The sequence below is a fragment of the Coffea arabica genome, chromosome 6c (assembly GCF_036785885.1).
Source record: "Coffea arabica cultivar ET-39 chromosome 6c, Coffea Arabica ET-39 HiFi, whole genome shotgun sequence".
NCBI classification, from domain to species: domain Eukaryota; kingdom Viridiplantae; phylum Streptophyta; class Magnoliopsida; order Gentianales; family Rubiaceae; genus Coffea; species Coffea arabica.
The window spans coordinates 2,908,825-2,929,911 of record NC_092320.1 but is presented as its reverse complement, the minus strand read 5'-3'; the positions used below and the strand labels follow the sequence as shown (position 1 = coordinate 2,929,911).

Sequence of the window (21,087 nt, the reverse complement as noted above, 5' to 3'; positions counted from 1 at the left end):
AAATAATCATAAATCTCGAGAGAGGTTTTTAAAATTATGCCGTTTTCTTCCGTAAGTTGAAGGACTGGAATCAAAATGGCAACAAACAATCGAACCGTCATCTTCCATTGAGACGTCATGCACACAAATATGTATGCAACTAATAAAAGAAATTTGTGACAAATTTTTTGAGTATATTTGAAATCATTTTCAAAAGAATTAGTTTTATGTTATAGTAGTAAATATGTAGAAAGTTTATTAAAATAAAATATACAAACAAATAATTATTTAGTAATCATTCATAATCATAATTGATAGTTGTTAATAAAAATTAAGATTTACTAAATAATAATAAGAAATACATGTTCGTTGGAAGAAGAGTATATTAGAAGTTGGAAATAAATGGTTATCAAGAGTAGTTTAAAAAGAACATAAAGTGACACAAAAATATTTATACGAGCCCCTCCCTCTCCTTATATATAGTGTATAGATTTTGAGTCATGGACAACTTGATTCGATTGTGCTAACATAAGTTAACTGCTCGGAACTTCAAAAGTTGAGATGGTATTGTATAACTAGGAAGTGATCCAATGCAACCTGTTGTTCAATTTGGTATCTTTTATTTTCCTTTCAAGAAAAGTAACGGTTGATGCCCACTGTTTACAAGTTAAGAATTGATAATCTTTTTTTTTTTTTTTTTAAAGAAAAAGAACGATACCTAGATGTTTTTTTGGAGCGAAGTTAATTCGAGGGAGTTTGTAATGCAAGACCGTAACGAATGACTCGTGTGTTGTTGCAGGGGTAAATTAATGATTTTCCCAAAAAAAAAAAAAAAAGAGAGTGGTAAATTAAATTGCTACTGTATTGAAGGTGGTAGAACACGTGCCCTCTCCAACTGTGCTCCTGCTGGGCCAGGTGCCAATTTGAATTTCCATTTAACTCCATTAAGCCGGCCCGTATGGTTTCGAAAGGGTCGACCGTCCCCCTCTCGCTAGCCCATGAGCCCATGAATCAACGAATACGGGGTCGGTACACAAATACGACACCCTTTCACCGACTTACACCGGACCCCCAAGGGCCGTCAAATGACCATTCCACCCTTCCCCTGACCCAGGGCCGATGGCGCTAAGGAGGAGGAAATAAAATTCGGAAAACTCCGGAGGAGGAAAATAAAATTGGGGTGGCAATAGTGTCATACCAGCTAGGCGTACGTCAAGACCGTAAGTGAGAAGAACAGGGAAAGGAGGAGGATTTTAATATATTTGTAGACTCCCCTAATTATGCAAAAAAGTTTAGAGAGCAAAATTGCTAAACCGTCTTAATCCTCATCACATATTTATTGAAATCCAAAATTATACTATTAATCTTCGACAGACAGACGCAGATTTTATTAAAGACAAAAACGAGGAGCTGAGCTCTGAAATTTTAAGTCCCAAAAAAGGGAAAAAAAACCCCTGGTAGAATTATTATATCTGTCTATCCAGGGTTTCCAATCATAGGTCAAATATTTCTATATTTACAGTTGCTGTGGGTGTTGAGGCTGGTGGGAGTTGGGGGTTTGGGCAGCCCTGGGGAGTGAAAGTTGTGGATGCAAGCAGTGGTATAACTGCGTTGATTGCTTTGGAGCGACGTTCCAGATGGAGATTGACTCGCCGATGGAGGCCATGGATGTCTCTCCTGGAGCTCGCATTCTGCAGGTACTGCTCCAATTTCTGCTTCTTTTGTTGCTTAACAAGTTAGGAAAGGGTTCATTGTGCAAAACTAGATACCTGAAGTTACTGATTACAGCGTTTTTCGCTACGCCTCCGCCACCCAAATAAGATTTTTTTTTTTTTTTTTTTGCTGATTACAGCGTTTATTTATGAAAAGATTGCTATTTCCATTGAATATTTATACATTCTTTGCATGATTGTTGGCTCCGTATTCCATGATGAATTTTGGTTTGGTTACTGGTGGTTGGTTGACGAGGAAAGGTTTGGAATGGGAAGAGGGGGTGGGGAAAAAAAAATCAACGATTGATATTTAAATATGCTGTCAACTTTACTGTGAAAGTTCAGGTAAATGGAGTTATATAACTTCTGTTAGTTTATCTAGAATAGTCGTTTCTGTTGCAACTCATCAAATACAGAAAAAATAAAAATAACTATAAAAAAAGAATGTAGATATTGATTTTCAGATATGAGTGAGGCTCGTCTTACTGCTTGGATTTAATGAAGTAAAAGATTGGAGAGTAAACTGAAACCTGACCAACCACTTATATAGATCAGTTGCTGCACAAACAGTCTGGGATGCTTGGAGCCTTGAACTAGCTCCCCTTGGTCTTCGACAAAATAGATCAGCTTGGGGTCAGTTTTTTGAATTAGTATTCTACAGCACTACTTTGAACGGAACTTGTCAAGGTGGTGGTTGCTGAATAAAGGCCGAAAGAAGCGTATGAATTCATAGGATTGAATTAGGGGTAGCTGGATTAATTGTTGGACATAAGGTTATAGAGGTTTATACAAAATATCGTGTAATTTATGGTCATTTGATAGTATGACTTTTGTAGCAAACAAGTTGGGAAGGAAAATGAAATGCAAGGCACTTTCAAGATTTCTGAATCTTGTCGTGTTCTAAAGCACTTGAAGTGTTCGAACAAGCAGATGAAGTTGTGTTTCTCTTGAGAAGTTAAAAAGTTTTATCTACATTCGTATCCTTGCTAATTTGATGGATGCGTATTGTCTCTATTGTTGAGCTGCATGAGAATTGCCATCAGGGTGAAGATTTTCAGAGACTTCGAAGTTTATATGCATTGACTCGATCTGCGCCAAAAAAGAGAAAAACGAAATACATTCACATTTTCTTTGTGCTGCTCAGAATGAATTAGTCTTCTTTCTTTGTGCTTGTTCAATACACCCTATCCAGAATGGTACAAGAAACATGGCAATTATTTCACACCAAAAAATATGAATTATTTCACACCGCATGTGATGCAATTGAGGTCTATTTTACATTTTGGCTAGGTTCTGGTTCTGTGTGGTCCTTCCCCTTTCTTTGCATGTTCAATATCGTCAAAGTCTGATCTGTCGGATGTTTGCCTATGTCATCCTGTGGGGACTTTGTTCCTCTAGCCTAATGTGTTTAATTCTTCATGCCTTTAGCTTGCTCTAATTGGCCCTTGTGGCAATCATATGCAAGAAGTAGATTTGTATGTAAACATTCATTTTTCAATATCTTTCTAGTGGTCCTTTTTATAAACATCGAAAGTGGGAAGTATATATGTTTGAAATATTAGTAGCTGCTATACTATGTATTGTTGGATGCTTCAGTTTAATTAAAGGACATATGACCTTGGTACTTTAAACTTTGCACTTAATTTTATTCTCAAACATCTGTTTCAGAGGCTGGCTGAACTGGGAATTCCTCCGGAGTACTTGGAGGGTCAGCAGCCTGGTTTAGTTTCTTATGTGAAGAATAGCCATTTTGATATGGCAGAATTAGTCTCTACAATCCTTCCTACTGACAAAGATGCACTAGAGGCTCTTTCAGAAGCTGAGTCTGAGGAAACTGAAAATAGGGTAGGCCCTACTCTTAAACAGATACTCCATGAAAGTATGGTTTGGTTGCAGTGGCTGATGTTCAAGGGTGATCCAGGAACAGCACTGGAGAACCTGTCTCAGATGAATGTTGACCAACGTGGTGTTTGTGGAGCTGTTTGGGGGAATAATGATATTGCTTACCAATGCCGTACATGTGAGCATGATCCAACATGTGCAATCTGTGTTCCGTGTTTCCAAAATGGGAATCACAAGGATCATGACTACTCTATCATATACACAGGTGGTGGCTGCTGTGACTGTGGGGATATTACTGCATGGAAACGTGAGGGTTTCTGTTCCAAGCATAAAGGTGCTGAACAGATACAACCCCTTCCTAAGGAGTTTGCTGACTCTATGTGGCCTGTTTTGGATTCATTACTTGGTTACTGGAAAAGGAGGCTTATATGTGCTGAAAGTGCATCTGAAGCTAAATCTGATCATGTTCCTGAACTCAAAAAGTTCGCGGAAGAGTTGACATCTGCTGTCGTGGAGCTACTATTGCAATTCTGTAAATGCAGTGAAAGCCTTCTTTGTTTCATTTCCGGGAGAGTATTCTCTTCAGCTGGTTTGCTAGATGTTCTTGTCAGGGTAGAGAGGTTCTTGGTTGGTGGTGATGTTAGGAAACTGTACGAGTTACTACTGAAATTGCTGGGTGAACCTCACTTTAAATATGAGTTTGCAAAAGTATTTTTAAGTTATTATCCAACGGTTGTGGCGGAAGCCATAAAAGAGTATAATGATAACATATTCAAGGAGTATCCTCTACTACCAACATTCTCTGTGCAAATTTTCACCGTTCCTACACTAACTCCACGACTTGTGAAGGAAATGAATCTCTTGCCCATGCTTCTGGAATGTTTAGGAGATATATTCATTTCTTGTGCTGGTGAAGATGGTCAGCTGCAGGTATGTTTCGATTACGTTTTTGTTCTGACATCTGCTTATCTATAGCTCTTTAAGTTTTGTATATTAACTGTTTGTGCATTTTCCAGATATATAAAATTTTGTGTGGTTCTGTAGCATAGTCTGGGGAAGTTGCTAGAGCTATCTCTAGTTTTCAGCAGTCAGTACCAGCACTTGATTGGTTCCAAAAAATCTATGTATTAGTGACCAATTAATAATAATATTCTGGTCTTTCAGAAAATAGGAGGTTGAGTTTTTTGTCTAACTTTTTTGGTTGAGGGACTAGCTGCTTTTTCGAGCACAGACTCTTCTATTTCTCTTGGAAATGCTTGTGAGTGTATATCTCGTGATTGCATTTGAACATGAGGCTTGTGGCTGTACAACCTTCTTGATAGGATGGACCCCCCCCCTCCCCGCAGTTGCCAAATATCTTACTAAACCTCCTTTTGTTGCCACCATAGACACTGAAAGCCGAGTAATATCTATTTTGATTGCTTTTTTGGAAACTGATATTGTTTTACATTTTGAATATGATGTTTGTGAGGTGAAAAGCTGGTTGGGAAATTAAAATGGAGGTTGGAATATGGTTTAGGGAATATTCGAATTTTTTTCCCCAAAAAACAGCATATCAAAGCAGAGATTTTTTTTAGTCCTTTGTTATTTTCTTAACAACCTTGACTTTGTCAGATTTTTAAAATTTTTTGGTTGGTGCTTCAATAGAAATTAATCAATAAATACCTTGTCCTTTCATGTATGTCCTCCCTGGGAATGGCATGAAAAAATTTTGCTTTTTGAAAGTGGAGATGAATTAAACAGAATATTAGTGCAAAATTCAAACTTTAAAAAAATTTAAAATAATTACTCTATCTTTTGGGGGTATTTTGGTGATTTGGTTTTATATAGTTTCTACTTGTGGACCTATTCTGGAGCCTATATAAGCTAAATCCTTTGTTGATCAGAGTCTGGTAAGAGTTAGGGAATCTAGTACCTCAGATTCTGTTATCTTTTTTGGCAGCTCTTTCTGCTGGCCTTGCTTCAACCACGGTGTTGAGCGCCAGTTTTTTTACCTTAAGCCCAATGATATTTTGCATAAAACAAGATTCCACTGCATTGTGTATTCTGGTTGTTACTTGTAATACAAATTGCTAGTCTCGTTGAAGAATGATGATCGTTGTTCTATTTCAGATTACTAAGTGGGTAAAACTCTATGAAACTACTATCCGAGTTGTTGAGGACATTCGCTTTGTTATGAGCCACTCTGTTGTGCCCATATTTGTGACTCGTGAACGGCGAGATATATCAAGAATGTGGATGAGACTCTTGGGTTTTGTGCAGGGGATGAATCCTCAAAAGAGAGAAACAGGCATGCATATAGAAGAAGAAAATGACAATATGCATTTGCCTTTTCTTTTGGGTCGTTCTATTGCAAATATTCATTCACTTTTAGTTGGTGGTGCATTTTCTGCCAGTGGTCATGATGGGAGCGAGGAAGAAACTTTCTTAAATACATATAAACAAGAGTTTGAAGACCAAGATAGCATAAGACATGCCAAAGTTGGGAGGATATCACAGGAATGCTCTGTTAGTAGTATGACTGGAAGGAACTTGTTTGATCATTCATCAAAGGTTGGTGATGCAAAATCTGATGATTTTTCTCTTCCTTCATCAGTGTTATGGTTAACTTATGAGTGCTTGAGGGCTATTGAGAATTGGTTGGAAGTGGATAACACATCAGGGCCTCTCTTAAGTTACTTATCTCCAAAACTAGGTAATATGTCTGGCAATAATTTCTTTGCATTGAAGAGGACTCTGTCTAAGTTCAGGAAAAACAGATATATTTTTAAATCAAGCATAGTGCCATCTTCAAGTAGTAAACTCAATAGCTCAGGTGAAGTACTTGGCAGACAATATTCTTTACCGTCTCGAAGTGGTATTAACATGGGAGTTGGCAGGGAGTCCTGCAAAAGTTTGGGACAAGAAGCAGGCGCTGGTAGTTCTGATGATAGTCCTATGGATGGAGAATGTGCTACTGAGTTGGAAGCGCTTCGAGTTCTAAGTTTGTCTGATTGGCCTGATTTAGCATATGATGTTAGTTCTGAGGATATATCTGCTCACATTCCATTACATCGATTACTATCCATGGTTTTACAGAGATCCCTGAGGAAGTGTTATTGTGAATCTACACTGCAAAATGTGTCAAGAGCTACTTTTGGAGATCCTTCATCAACCATCCATCAGGACTTCTTTGGTCATATTTTAGGAGGTTGCCACCCTCATGGGTTTTCTGCCTTTGTTATGGAGCATCCTCTGCGAATCAGGGTGTTCTGCGCGCAGGTTCGAGCTGGGATGTGGCGCAGAAATGGAGATGCTGCCATATTGTCTTGTGAGTGGTATCGCTCGGTTCGTTGGTAGGTGAAAAGTTTTTATCATGTACTTTACCGTCTCTATGATCAGATCTCGAGGAACCTGCACTGGTGCATATTCTTATTCTCGGTAGTTTTTTTTATTCAGTTCTGAACAGGGTTTAGAGCTTGATCTTTTTCTCCTGCAATGCTGTGCTGCACTAGCTCCAGCTGATCATTATGTTAAGAGAATACTGGAACGTTTTGGGCTATCAAACTACCTTTGGCTGAATCTTGAACGGTCTAGTGAGTATGTAATAGATTACCCTAACCTCACACTCTTGAGGAACTTTCTTATCTTCGCGAAATTTTTAGTCCTTTCATCATTAATAAGCCTTCACATCCTTCTTGGCATAATTTCTGTTGCTGTGATGGATGTAGTTTGGATACAGAGTGAGTTAGGTAATTCCATTTACTGGTGCTCATTTGCTTTATAAGGTAACTTATACTGGTAGATAAAGGGTCGAGTGGAGGGCTTGGTGCTTCTTTCGCAGATTGAGAAATGAAATTGATTATGATGAATTCAACTACATTAGGAGTTATCTTTTGATTGATGGAATGTGGTAGTTTGTGTAGGATTTTTTTCTTAGATCACATATTAATTGACCATTCTATGCTGTATCTCAAGAATCTTCTCTTTTTATGGTGAATATTTCTTTATTTGGTAAGAAATTGTTACTTCTCAGCAAATAATCTTGCAGCCACTTTTCTGTTAATTTCCAGGCATGAACCAATTCTGGTGCAGGAAATGCTCACACTTATCATACAAATAATACAAGAAAGGCGGTTTTGTGGACTGACAAATACTGAATGTTTGCAAAGAGAATTGGTATATAAGCTATCCATTGGAGATGCCACTCATAGTCAGTTGGTGAAATCACTTCCCCTAGAAGTATCAAAAATTGACAAACTTCAGGAAATATTGGATACAGTAGCTGTATATTCCAATCCATCTGGCATGAATCAGGTTTGCGTTTCTTATGGTGCTTCTGGTCCTCCATCCTTTCCAGCTTCTGGATAGAAAATCTGTTTGTTTTCATTGATGAGATGTGATCAGTTATTTCTGTTTTTTCAGGGTATGTACAAACTGCGATTGCCAAAATGGAAGGAACTGGATCTGTATCATCCACGTTGGAATTCACGGGACTTACAGGTGGCAGAAGAAAGATATTTGCGCTTTTGTAATGTCTCTGCAGTAACCACCCAGCTTCCGAAATGGTCAAAGATTTATGACCCTCTCAGTGGGATAGCTCGAATAGCTACCTGTAAAACTGTACTACAAATTATTCGTGCTGTACTATTTTATGCTGTTTTCTCTGATAAATCAACTGCATTGCGTGCTCCTTATGGTGTGCTTTTGGCTGCGTTGCATTTGCTGTCACTAGCATTGGATGTCTGTTCCGTGCAAAGAGAATCTGGTGAGCATTCATGTTATGCAGGTGATGTTATTCCCATTTTGGAATTTGCACGTGAAGAAATATCCACAACCAAGCATCGCAATCAGAGCTTGTTATCCCTTCTTATTATGCTGATGAGGATCCATGAAAAAGAGAAGGTTGATAACTTCATTGAAGCTGCCACTTCTAGCCTCTCATCTTTGTGTGGAAATCTAATCAGAAAATTTGCTGAGCTTGAACCGGGATGCTTCATGAAACTGCAAAAGCTTGCACCTGAAGTAGTCAATCAGCTATCACAGTCCATCTCAAATGCTGATGCTAATGTCTCTGGGTTTGCTTCAGATAATGATAAACGCAAGGCAAAAGCACGTGAGATGCAGGCTGCAATCCTGGTGAGGATCTCTGTTGTAATACTTATGGGATAGTTTGTCAAATTAATCAACATTCATTTTAACTGGTGATATGTATTTAAGCTTTTTTATTTGCGTTGAACTGTCATTGTCAATAAAGTTGCCAGTCTATTCTTGCTTCAAGAAACCCATAAATATGGAGTGTTAGGGACCGAATGTTTTTGCTTGTTGCTTGCAAGCATGTGAGGGTTTTCAGGTTTACCTTGTACATGCGTAATGCTCTGAGTTGAATATCTACCAAGGATCATGTCTCTGATGCATGAATAGATTGCATCCTTCATTTCTACTAGTTTGAAGCTTCTTTGGGAGAGATGTATGTGCATCTCTCTGTTGTTATCCTCGAGATTTTTGAGTTCAGCACAGCATGGGTTTAAACATATCCAGAAAATGCTTTAATACGGATCAACGACAAATACATGCATGTCTTGTATTATAGAAAATCGAATCAAGTTACTGCTTGTGTGTGTCAGCTACAGCTATTGCTTTGTTGTTCATTTCAGGAAGTATACTAATGTTTGCTTTACTAGAGCAATCTATTATGCCTTTTGTATGGTGAATTAGTACAAAGTAGTGCTATTAACATTCCTGTCTATTGTTGTTACTGCTGTTAGTCTTGTTTGAGTTTCCTCTTTTGATACATTCTAATTGCTTGCACAGGAGAAAATGAGAGCCCAACAGTCAAAGTTCTTGGAAAGCATTGATACCACTATTGACAATGGGGCAGAGGATTCAGAATGTCAAAAAGAATTGTGCAATTCTGATGTTGAATTTGGGTCTAAAGACACTGAAGAAGTCGTTTGTTCTCTCTGCCATGACCTTAACTCCAAAAGTCCACTGTCTTTCCTTGTTCTTCTTCAGGTAGGTGCATTTAAGTGACAATTTTTTAATTTTTTTTTTTTTTTTTGAGTTTGCCAAGTGCTGGTTTGTAATGCTTTTGATTGCCACATTACTTCGCTGTCATCTTACTTTAATTTATACTCAGTTCTGACTTTCAGCTTAAATTCTTAGAAATCCAGGCTTCTTAGTTTCCTAGATAGAGGCCCCCTTTCATGGGCACAAAGTGTCCCTTCAAAAAGAGAAGAAGTATCTACAGGCGAAAGTGCAGACAATCTTTCATCTCCGAGCAGTGCCTCAAGCACTTCACCACTTGGCTCAAATTCTGAACTATTGCATTTGATTCAGAGTGCAGTTGATGATTTTGCATTGGATGGGCGATCTTCTGAAATAAATGCTTTCCTCAAATTCATTGAAGCCCACTTTCCTTCAGTTAGGAATATTGAATCACCTTCCAATTCTAATGACCACAAGGAAAGAACAGCTTCTTCCATCGAGATGGTGGAAGACCATATGTATTCATTGATACAAGATGCAATGCATGGTAAGTCGTTGCATATTAACAACTATCCTGCAGCTGGAGGCAACCAAGAAAGAAGCACCCAATGTCTCTTGCTTGGGAAATATATAGCTTCTGTTTACAAAGAAACTGAAGATTACCCATCAGTATCAGAAAGTACTCATTCTAGCAGACAGACAGATACCAGAATGGTTCTTCCAGCCTATGATGGATTTGGCCCCTCAGGTTGTGATGGGATTTACCTTTCTTCTTGTGGACATGCTGTGCATCAGGGATGTCTTGACCGCTATTTATCTTCTCTGAGGGAAAGGTATTTCCAATTCCCAAGATGAAATCCGGTTTCTTTCCTCTTCTTTTGGGAACAATTGAGTTACCACCACAGGTTAATGGGGGTTGTCAAGCCATCTTGACAAGATAAATAAATGAAAAACAGGAAACAAACTGCACTTTTTTCTTTTTGGTTATATGGTGCATTTTCCTCTGTTAATTTGCTGTGGGTCCTAGGATTTCAGCAACTAAATGATATAGATTAGGTACATAGTGAGGCACAAAATGCACCTAGCATACTTAATTTGTGCTAGCAAGCTCGTGTAAAATATGCTTCTGGAGGTACGTCTCATGCATATGGGTCCTAATTTTTTATTTTGAGGTTGTTATTCTAACCACATGAGTGGTGGAGTGAGAAAAAAAAGTCCTCAAATACTTCATTGAAATAGCATATCTTAATTTTTTGGTAAAGCCTTTGAACTAAACTTATAGGAATTCTTGAGAGCAGTGCAAATGATTAAACAGGAGTTTTGGCTGGGCAGGCGCTGGTATTGATAAATAAGTTTTATAAATGAATTTCGACACTACAGTACCTAATTTGTTGGATTCTGGATTATGGCCATTCTCTATTTGCCTTTTTCATTTTGTCTGGCTAATTTGCTTATTGTTTATGAAGGGAGCTGTGGCAGAATGGTTTCGTTTTTGTTGCCTGTTGCTACTTTTCCTGATATTGAGCTGCAATGTTGATGCTTGTTTTTTTCCCTGCATGAGAGGAAAAATTGAAAAAGAAAAAGGGATTTTGTGGAACCTTTGCTCCTCGTGCATTAGAAATTAGTTTTGAGAATCAAGTTTTACATGACTTTGCGTCATGGAGATTGTGTAGCAGCAGACTGCTGAACTTATCCTTTGTACCTGTCACATTCCCTTTTTCTGAACATTCTCTTGCCTTTATGCACTAAAAAAACATTTTCGTGTATACATGATTGTGCCCAAATTTTTCTGGCCTGCCCTTCTTGCACATTTTTATTGAAATTGTGTCCTAAGAATTATATCTAATTTATTAGAAGTTGGGAAATACAAAATGTCCATGTAAAACACTAGCAGATAGTTTTAATTACTAGCATCAGTAAGTATAAATGGCTGCTCCGAGGGAAGAAATTTTGAGTACTCCATCAGTTTCATTGTTAATGTTATACTTCACCTTTTTCATTGTCCCAAAATTAGAGTCACCAAATAATTTTTTCCTTCCAAACACCCACATTTTCCCTTATATGAGATTTTGAAAATGGGCTAAAGTCATTCACGTGGGACCCATCAGAGAAGTTCCCATGTGCAAATTAGTTAGGTGCGTACTACGCAAGACCCAAATCTGGTGTCTACTTTTTGTGCGTGTTTCACGTCCCTTGGTGAGTACCATATTTTCATTTCATCTACACTTGAGACGCGACCCACAAGTATAATTTCTTGGATTCAATATGACTTGGTGCTATTTTCAATGATGGCAATGTTGACAGAAGAACACAGATAAATACCAAATGATGCTTTCTGGATAAAAACTTGTAACTTCAAAAAGCGTCTCTAATTTAGGGACAGAGGAGTAGTAAATTTGAAGAGGGACATGAGCTCAGGATGGAGTAAACTACATTAAGCGTTGGCAACATAGGTTTACCCAATTGAATTTTTAGCATATTTTAATGTGGATACTGCAAATCAGAATCTGACTGAGATTGTGGACAAGGTAATTTGTGGGGTTCCACTAGGGCCCAAAATAATCAATCTACATTTTGTTTGGACAGATATACCAGAAGAATTGTTTTTGAAGGAGGGCACATTGTAGACCCCGATCAGGTATTCTCTGTCTTCCTGTCTGTTCTTATTTCAAAGAGAATGATTGTGTAGTTACAGTGTTGGTGCTCTGTGTCACTAGGGGGAGTTCCTTTGTCCCGTATGTCGTGGACTTGCAAATTCTGTCCTGCCAGCCTTAGCTAAAGGTTCCAAAAAGGTTCCTGTGTCGCCTGTTTTCTCAACGGCCAATGCATCATATGCTGTGGGTCTTCCAGCCTCATCATGCAGAGAAGTGGATGTGCTTCAAGTTCAAGAAGCATGGTCTCTTTTGCAAAGTGCAGCTGATGTTTCTGGAAACAGTGAGATTCTCAAATCTATTCCTTTGCAGCAATTTGGAAGGCAAAGGTCCAATCTTGAATCTGTGTTTCGTGTCCTATGTAAACTGTATTTCCCTGGCAAGGACAAGATTTCAGACTCTGGCAGGATCAGCCAGTCATTGGTTTTGTGGGATACACTGAAATACTCTATTGTCTCAACAGAGATTGCTGCTCGGTCGGGAAAAACTTCCTTAAGTCCAACCTATGGCCTTAATGTGTTATTCGGTGAACTCAAATCCTCCAATGGATTTATTTTATCCTTGTTGCTAAATATTGCTCTAGGATCTCGAGTAAAGAATTCACCTAGCATCTTGCTAAGATTGAGAGGCATCCAGCTCTTTGCAAAGTCTATATCATCTGGATTATCCCTAGACAAATTTCCTGCACATAATTGCCATGGAGAAGGTAAACTCCTTTTCAGATGTGTCTCTGACTTACTGTTATTTCAGCTGGTGATTTTTGTTCTTATATATGGTAGCTGATTTTCATTTATGTACTTGAAGTATTTAACAGATGAATTTTAACGTAATATAGTATCTCTGATGGTTTTTGCAGTAAAAAAAATGAAATTCAAATATCTTTTTAGAATTAGCATCAGAATAGTTGTTTAATAATGTCATGTGAAGTTTGTGGTCCTTTATGTTTCTTTGTGGTCTTCCCTGAGTAAGGTTTGGTGCTTCTATGGTGGTTGTCGCACAGTTATATCAACTTGAACCTGTCCATATGCACAATTTTTGTCAATTGAGACTAGAAGCAACTTAGCAAACTTGTTATTTTATGGGAGTTATTTCTGATTAGAGTGGTATTTGTGGAATGCTTCCTGACTCCAATCTGGCATCTATCTTCCTTCTCGGTGTTCCCTCGAGAAGGCTTCTCATCTCTATCCTGGGTTCTACACCATCGTCAAAAACTATTCCTGGCAAGAGTTGGACGTTTAGAATTATGGTAGATTCCATCTATAGTTTGGCTGTCTTGAAGTTGGAAGAAAAACCTCCCCTTTTTACTTTCTGTATCCATTTCCTTTTCATGTTTGCTTAATGGATGATAATTTTCATTTATTTTATATTAGAATGTGCATCTATAATGTTCTTTGGCTTATAGATTTTATATTAGAATTCCATCTAAGAGATTTCTATCAACACTTATCCAGTGAAATGAAATTGATACAAAATCTTCTTTATCTGTGTGGAATGGATGTCTTTAGTGCCCCATGAATCTGGGAAGTATAAGGTTTTTGACTTGTAATAATAGTCCCTTCGAGTTATTGCTATTTTTTTAGTTGAGTGTCAAAAGATTGGTATGATTGTAGGATGTTTTACTTTGAAACATTTTGGCAAACATCTTTCTTATTCTTGTCTGTTTTAGTAGTTATGGGAGTGATCGTGGTATTGGTGTTGGCTGTGCTGGTACTATGCAGTACATACTTGAAAATTAATCTCATAATTATGGTATTGGTGTTGACTGTGCAGGTAATATGCGGTACATATTAGAAAATTCAGAAACAGATGCACAATATCCAGATACCCAATTATGGAAGAGGGCTTCTGATCCTGTCCTTGCACGAGATGCTTTTTCCTTGTTAATGTGGACACTGTTCTGTCTTCCAAGCCCATTCTTGTCATGCGAGAAATCTTTTGTGTGTCTTGTGCATCTCTTTTATGTTGTGACCATTGCTCAGGTAGTAAATAGCTTCTTATGTTTGAACGGCTAGTATTTTATTTTCACATTACTCATCAAAGTTGTTAATAGTTTATCTTTTGCCAGGCAATAATTGTGTGCTGCAGAAAGCAACACTTCAGTATCACTGAGTTAGGATACAAGGATTGCCTGATTACTGACATCTGTAAATTCATGGGTGAACATGAGATTGCTCTGCAATATTTTGATTCCAACTATATTGATGCTTCTTATGATATCAAGGATGCCATTCGCAGCCTGAGCTTTCCTTATTTCCGGAGATGTGCACTTCTGTGGAGGCTAATAAATTCTTCAGCGTCACTGCCATTTAGTCATGGTAATGATGCCCCTTATGGATCATCATATGTGGCTGGTGATCTGTTGGATCATCAAAACAACATAATTGAGTTTGTTGGGGTAGAAAAGCTGGAGAAGATGTTTAAGATTCCTCCAATTGATGTTGTCATTAATGATGAAATATCACGATCCATGGCTTTGAGATGGCTGCATCATTTCTCAAAGGAGTTCAAAATTAAAGGACAGTGTGTACTATACTCTACACCAGCTGTCCCATTTAGCCTGATGGTGTTGCCTTATTTATACCAGGATCTGTTGGAAAGGTTACTTTATATTGAACATGCATGTGGAAAGTGTTTGGTTATGCTCCTTAAGAATCTGGTAGTCACTTCTATTTTTGATACATCAGGTATATTAAGCAGCATTGCCCTGATTGCGGAACTGCTTTAGAAGAGCCTGCACTTTGCTTATTGTGTGGTAAATTGTGCTCACCAAACTGGAGACCATGCTGCAGGTCTGACACCAGCTTGTGTGGATTGCTGATTCATTTTTCTGATGCTGAGTAACTTGCATGTTAATGCTGCCTTTTCTATCTTGTCTTATGTAGGGAAAGTGGATGCCAAACTCATGCAATGGGCTGTGGTGCTGGCACTGGAGTATTCCTGTTGATTAGAGTATGTTGCATACTTTCCATGGGTCATGAAGACTATTAGGATTTGTTCTTGCCGTATCTGATTATGACTGACAAGCTTATGTTGTTGATCTAGAAAACCTCAATTCTACTTCAAAGATCTGCTCGTCAGGCTCCTTGGCCATCCCCCTACTTAGATGCTTTTGGCGAAGAGGTAAACTATAATCTTGAAGACTCGTTGCATAAGAATTGTAAGATCTTCAAGTGAACACTGTTATAAGATAGTCTATAGAATCTTCTATGCCATATAAAACAGAAATTGGTCACTAATTTAGCAGCATGCTTTATTTTGTATGTTGCCACATAACAGGAAGCGTTTTCTGTGCAGACTTGAACTATCACTTATTGCTTTTGTAGATTGGTACCTTCTACTTGACTTGTTGCAGTTTGATGGTTGATTTCTCATTCAACATTAGCTTTTTTAATTTGACCCAAGAAAGTTTGTGAATTTGATGTACTCGAACTTTTAAACATGTCTAATGGAGATTATCTAATGTAAGGGAATGAATCTTGGAAAATTTTGCTTGTAACAATGGATTTTAATTTAAACAAGTGCCCTATGGTACTAATTGGTTCTATTTATGGTGATAGTATTGGCTAAGGATTTGCAAGTGGTGCAGAGGCCAGTTACTAAGTATGTTGATAAATAATGCTAAGTTCTATGTATCATATGTGTGTATGAATCTATTCCCTTACAAACACGCATGCATGTGTGCGTTAGTGCTCATACATGCATAAAAGCAAATGTTGAGGTATTGCAAAACTGCCCAAGAGGTATAATCTATTCTTAAAGTAATTGTTATTCATGAAATTAGTGGTTTGTCCCATATAATCATAAAATTATGCGGTTAGTAACCTGCTCCAACTTTTCTTTGTACGTCCCTTAAAATTTGCAGTTCCTTTTTTTTGGATAACCCAAGAAAATGTGGAGGGGTTGTATTGTGTGTGTCATTCTGCTGCCTCTATTAAGCCCAAATTGAGTAGTCTTTTCTATGAAGCATTTGAAAATTTGTTTCTTAGCCATATCAGGATGAATCAATCAATAAGTGGATGTTAAACTGTGTGATTATATATCTGTGTTGAAAGAGTATTACAGTTGTCCTTGAGGAATTTCCAAGTTCATTAGCATCCAAGACTGAGTAAATTCTTGATACCTGGCACAAGGATGAGATTAATCTTTCATTTCTAGATAGATGCTACGCCCCTTTTTGCTGTTAGGATATAAATGCGTTTCACTTCTCAATAATGTCATTTTGGGAGATATGTCTTGCTGGGGGAAATGGAGACTCTTTTTGCTTTAATTTTCCTTAGAACACCAATATCCATCTGTCATGTTTTTCCCCTTCATATGTTGCAGGATAATGAGATGCATCGCGGCAAGCCATTGTATTTGAGTGAGGAACGATATGCAGCTCTGACCCATATGGTAAAATAAGTTTTACATTATGCTTTTGATCATGATTTTTGTTTAGTTGTGCCCCAATTTTGAACTTAAGCGCTCATTAGGCAGTCCATGAACCATCTCCTTTGGGACCTTAGACTTCAACTTTTCAGCTTTGAGGTAACATGCTATAAGATTGAGCATAAAAGGGGGGAACCACATGGATATGCCTTTTATATGAGCTTTGCGTCCTGTTTGTAATGTGATGGGATAAGAAAGGAGAGGGAAGTGAATTTTTCATCTAATGCTATTTGGTCTTTAAGTAGGATAAGAGAGGAGTGGAAAAGGAAGCAACTATGTGCAGTTTAACATATATTCCTACTCACAATAATTTGCTGGTTTATTCGCTTGATTTGATGTCTCCCTCCTTTCATCTATAGGATGCAGGCATCCGCTTAACAGTATCTTTACTCTCATGGACTTAGCTATTGTCCTTGCCTCGTAGGTTTTTTAACATTTAATATGACATGCCTGCAGTATACAAACATCAAATACGATGGTGGAAGTTTGCGTATTTAGATCATGCTCACTTACGGTCTAATGCTTGTCTTGGTTGAAGTTCATATATCTTTCTTATTTAGATCATGCTCACTTACGGTCTAATGCTTGTCTTGGTTGAAATTCATATATCTTTCTTGAGAATAAGAAGGGAAAAGGAAAAGAGAATTACCTAATGTTTGTTTTCATACGCTGATTTTATGTTTTTCTTGTGGTCTAGGTTGCTTCTCATGGCCTTGATCGTAGTTCAAAGGTGCTTCGTCAAACAACTATTGGTTCTTTTTTCATGCTTTAGATTGAAGTTCTTAATAGTAACAAGTAAGGTCTGACATGGAACTTAAATCGTTGCCTTGATGCTCTGCTTCTTTATAATACTCTTTTAGATACGGGTCAATCATAATTAATTGTTTAATCAGCTTCTAATTTCAATTTACAGGAAGATTAAGTTCTTAATCTTGCTGCCAGATGCCTAAGTTATTTGAGTTCCCAAATTTCAAATTTAGGATAAAATGCAGAGGAACTACTGATTTCTGGTGGTATGGTTTGATCAATGAAATTGCAGAGGTTAGTTGTGTTTCACTGACAATTTAGAAGCATTACAACTTTTCGTTTGGGGATAGACGTAGCCTTTCATATCACTTCTAGCAGCATGGTGTATTTATGTTTTTTGGGTGGGGTGTTGCTGTTTCTCTCATTTTCTTTTATTTTTTTTTGGTGTGCATGTGTTTGTGTGCCCGTGTATGGATCTCCATGTTGGAGAAACGATGAGTCTGATTATTATATTTGAAAATTGTCTGATTTCTTTCTGTTGTTGTGACACGTAATTTAACTGAGAGCAGGTATAACCAAAATAATGGTCCTGTTGGAGTTGTGTATGTTCTTGAGCAACTCTAAACTATACAAGTCCGCCACAAACTATTTAGAAGAGTTCATCTAGTGTGTTTTGCTTTCCTGTAAAATAATGAATTTGCTTTCGTGTGAAATAGTGAATTTATTGGAACAAAGAATGCTTTTTTTCCTGTAATTTGTTTAAAAAAAAAAGAAAAAAAGAGAGGAGGAGGAAGGAGGTGGAGAATAATGCTGGATTTATGTCAGAAAGTTTAAATGTTTTACAAATGGATTTTCTCTATGTGGTATCTTGTCCTAAATGGAGATATGGCTTAAATGCGTGTATATCTTGGTTGATTTATTTCATCGTTTATTTGGACTCATGGAAAGAAGGCAATCTAGGAAGAATACAATCACACTGGTCTGCCTCAGAAGTTTTAATTACGCATGTTATTTCTCATGACAGCTTATCTAAAGCTTTTTCATGGCCAAGACATTGCATCTCTCTCACATACTGGTCTCTTAACAGGTAACTTGGACCAGTTGCTGCGAGTTGATACTGTCACGTAATGGTGGTGATAGCAGTCAGCTATATGCTTGGATTCTATACCCAATTGTACAGATAGACCCTCGTGTATAAATTATCTTTTCTATGTTTATTGTGCTTTTTCTGTACTTAATAGTTTAACCAGCCTTTGGGCTGCTCTTGTGGCTACTGATATTTATTGGCCGGCTGATCTCAAAGAGAGAGAGAGAGAGAGATACTTGGATTGTGCAAGTTTTCATTGGCTTGGGCTAAAATTGTGGTTGCATGGCAAGTATATAGATGTCTGCAGAGGTTTTATTACTGAGAACATTGATGGTACTAAAGGTGCATAACTCTGCGAGGAGAGCAATTTTTCATTTCACGTCCGAGAGGAGCAGAAGGAACGGGATGGTGTACGTGTTTAGTGCAGTAAGAGGACTGAAAAGGAGATCTTGTGAGTTGGATGTTTAAGCTTCCATCGGTCTCCTCTCTTTCGTTAGCTTGGCCAGGAATGATAGCTGCATGCAGATTGGTTGTGCTTGTAATGTTCTGTGGTTTGATAAACCTGGTTCTGGCTTTCGATAGCGGAACATTCCATGGGAAAAGTTGGAGAGAAATATTGGCACGAACTGCATTAAATTCTCGACTGCTACTCGTGCAAGTTTGGTCTCTGGAGCGGTTTTCATGGATTGAGGCTCTTTGTAGCGTACCTGCCCTTTGATGACTATCTTTTTCAAGACTCAATTGTAGAAGAGTTGATGCCTCTCACTGGAAGTTTGTACCGTTGAGATGTACAAATTGGTTAATTTGAAATTCATAATTTCATTGTTCCAGAACGTATGCAAAAACTTCCATGTTAGAGTCTGCTAATATTCCATTTCGGATTTTGTCCGCCGATAAATTTCGCTCAAGGCGGCTGCAGTGGTTAATATTACTAACTAGCTGGACTGATCGTTTGATCTCATTTTTATTGTACTCTCTTGCCGTCCAATGTGTATGCACTCTCTAATATCTCCATTGATTTAGTTTTTGCTTCTTTCCATTTTATTTTATATGTTTTTGGAGGTGGTTAGGAGGCGTCAATATCTTAGCCGCCACTAATTTTTGAGATAAAATAAGATGCCCTCCTGTCAAACCTCATGCTATCGCCTTCGTTTCCTGATCAAATTTGTGATACGAATTATGCCAACATCCACTGTATTCATCCAAATTAGGCCTATAAATTTTGTACACACATTTTGAGACAACCAAAACTAGCAAAGGCAAATGGGGGTGCAAAAAAAAACGCTCGCGCGCTCAAGTTAAGCTGTATGGTAGTCTATGACTCTTCTGTACGGGGCAGAAGCATTATTGTTATTATCCGGAAACGATTTTTTGGAAGAGGCACCAACTTCAGGTGTTGCATTTGATCAAGGCCAAACAATTCGTTCGGAGTGCTTGCGTGCGCTTTTTAAGTTTGAGAAATTGAGCGTAGAGAATACGAACACAACCATTTATAACGTATATCATCATGGCAACAGATAAAGAGTTTTCTTCCTGTTCTCAATTTAAAGAGGGAGGGTTTTTTTTTTTGTTTTCGGGTAAACTAATATTATGGCCATGGCCTATAATAGACCATTTTTCACAACAATTGAGTAAAAAATTCTCAATTCTTGAGCCTTGAGGGGGCAGCATGAATAAAACCAACAATTAAAGCAATTTCGGTGAGAGATTTTCTCCAGGGCCTATAATATGGTAAGAGAGCTCTAAAATCTACGACTCCAACATGATATTTTGATGTAATAATAGCGAGAATCTCTTTGAAAGTAGAGCTTTAATGGCTCATCCAGACATTTGCAGGATGATTTTTATGACAGGACAGAATAGGAATAGGAAAGACCTAAAATTCACATACCAAAAAATGCTTATTGTGTATGTGTCAGTGCATGCACATCTTAACCTCCGGGGGCTGTACTCTTTCCCATTAGCACTATATAAACCTAGCCCCATAAACCAGCTTTGATATGCACGAATCAGTGCTCAGTACAAACAGTCCTAATCATCTTCTTTACATCTCCATTTGGCCAACAAAATCTCTAATCATCTCTTGGGAGCATCATTAGTTCGCCCTCAGCCTCAGTTAAGATATGGCATCAAGCTCTGATAACAACTCCTCCGAAATCACAGCAACAGCTGGTTGGGAGATTACTCCATATCTCGGCGGCCTTTGTGGTGCTAAAGTAATTGTTTCCTCTTCCTTCTCTTGAACAAAACCATGCATTTTCAGTTTTGTTTCGTCTAGCTTGATAAATTCTCAAGCATTTATGATGAAAATTTTGTGTCATGCTAGCAGTTCTTTAACTGGATTATACTGTTTCACAACTGCAGAACTTCGATTCACCAGTGCAAGAAGAGACGCAGTCCGGTGGTGGTTTGGAAAAGGGAATTGTGCTAGCGCCAAATCCTCTATCTGTTTATTTGCCGGAAAAGGTCGCGAGACCTCAGCCTCAGGTTATATACTACATGTAGTTGTATAGAGATGGACTTTAATTACGTTCTCAAAAGTCTTAGTATTTGTAGTGGTTTTCAATCTGGGTGGTGTGTGACATCTATGCACTCTTTGCATCTTTTAACAGTTTGTAGTGCAGATATATATATATTAAAAGGTTTATAAGTCGAAATTTAAAAAAAAAAAAAA

General features: G+C 37.9%; 1 protein-coding gene across 5 annotated transcripts; it reads left to right on the top strand.

The window, feature by feature from the left end:
• The first annotated feature begins 1,018 nt into the window (after positions 1–1,018).
• On the top strand, positions 1,019–19,401 carry LOC113692191 (E3 ubiquitin-protein ligase PRT6-like). 5 transcript variants are annotated; one of them, XM_072052008.1, is made up of 19 exons: positions 1,019–1,676; positions 3,360–4,463; positions 5,646–6,868; positions 6,972–7,112; positions 7,586–7,829; positions 7,938–8,651; positions 9,327–9,527; positions 9,678–10,333; positions 12,087–12,138; positions 12,218–12,857; positions 13,922–14,130; positions 14,217–14,749; positions 14,836–14,940; positions 15,034–15,100; positions 15,194–15,271; positions 16,475–16,543; positions 17,277–17,379; positions 17,493–17,620; positions 18,414–19,401. In XM_072052008.1, exons 1-17 carry the CDS (start codon positions 1,617–1,619, stop codon positions 17,349–17,351), a joined length of 6,171 nt encoding a protein of 2,056 aa, XP_071908109.1. In that variant the 5' UTR covers positions 1,019–1,616; the 3' UTR covers positions 17,352–17,379; positions 17,493–17,620; positions 18,414–19,401. The 5 variants fall into 5 exon arrangements, with proteins under 5 accessions (XP_071908109.1, XP_071908108.1, XP_071908112.1 ...); XM_072052007.1 differs by having other exon boundaries at positions 1,045–1,676; positions 17,277–17,374; XM_072052011.1 differs by having other exon boundaries at positions 1,099–1,676; positions 17,277–17,309.
• The last annotated feature ends 1,686 nt before the right edge of the window (positions 19,402–21,087 follow it).

Bases quoted from the DNA above. Each gene is read 5' to 3' on its own strand.
- LOC113692191 (XM_072052008.1), top strand. From the start codon at position 1,617: ATGGAGATTGACTCGCCGATGGAGGCCATGGATGTCTCTCCTGGAGCT. The intron at 7,830-7,937 runs GTTTGCGTTTCT...CTGTTTTTTCAG, and splicing joins ATCCATCTGGCATGAATCAG to GGTATGTACAAACTGCGATT. The intron at 14,750-14,835 runs GTTACTTTATAT...TTGATACATCAG, and splicing joins TACCAGGATCTGTTGGAAAG to GTATATTAAGCAGCATTGCC.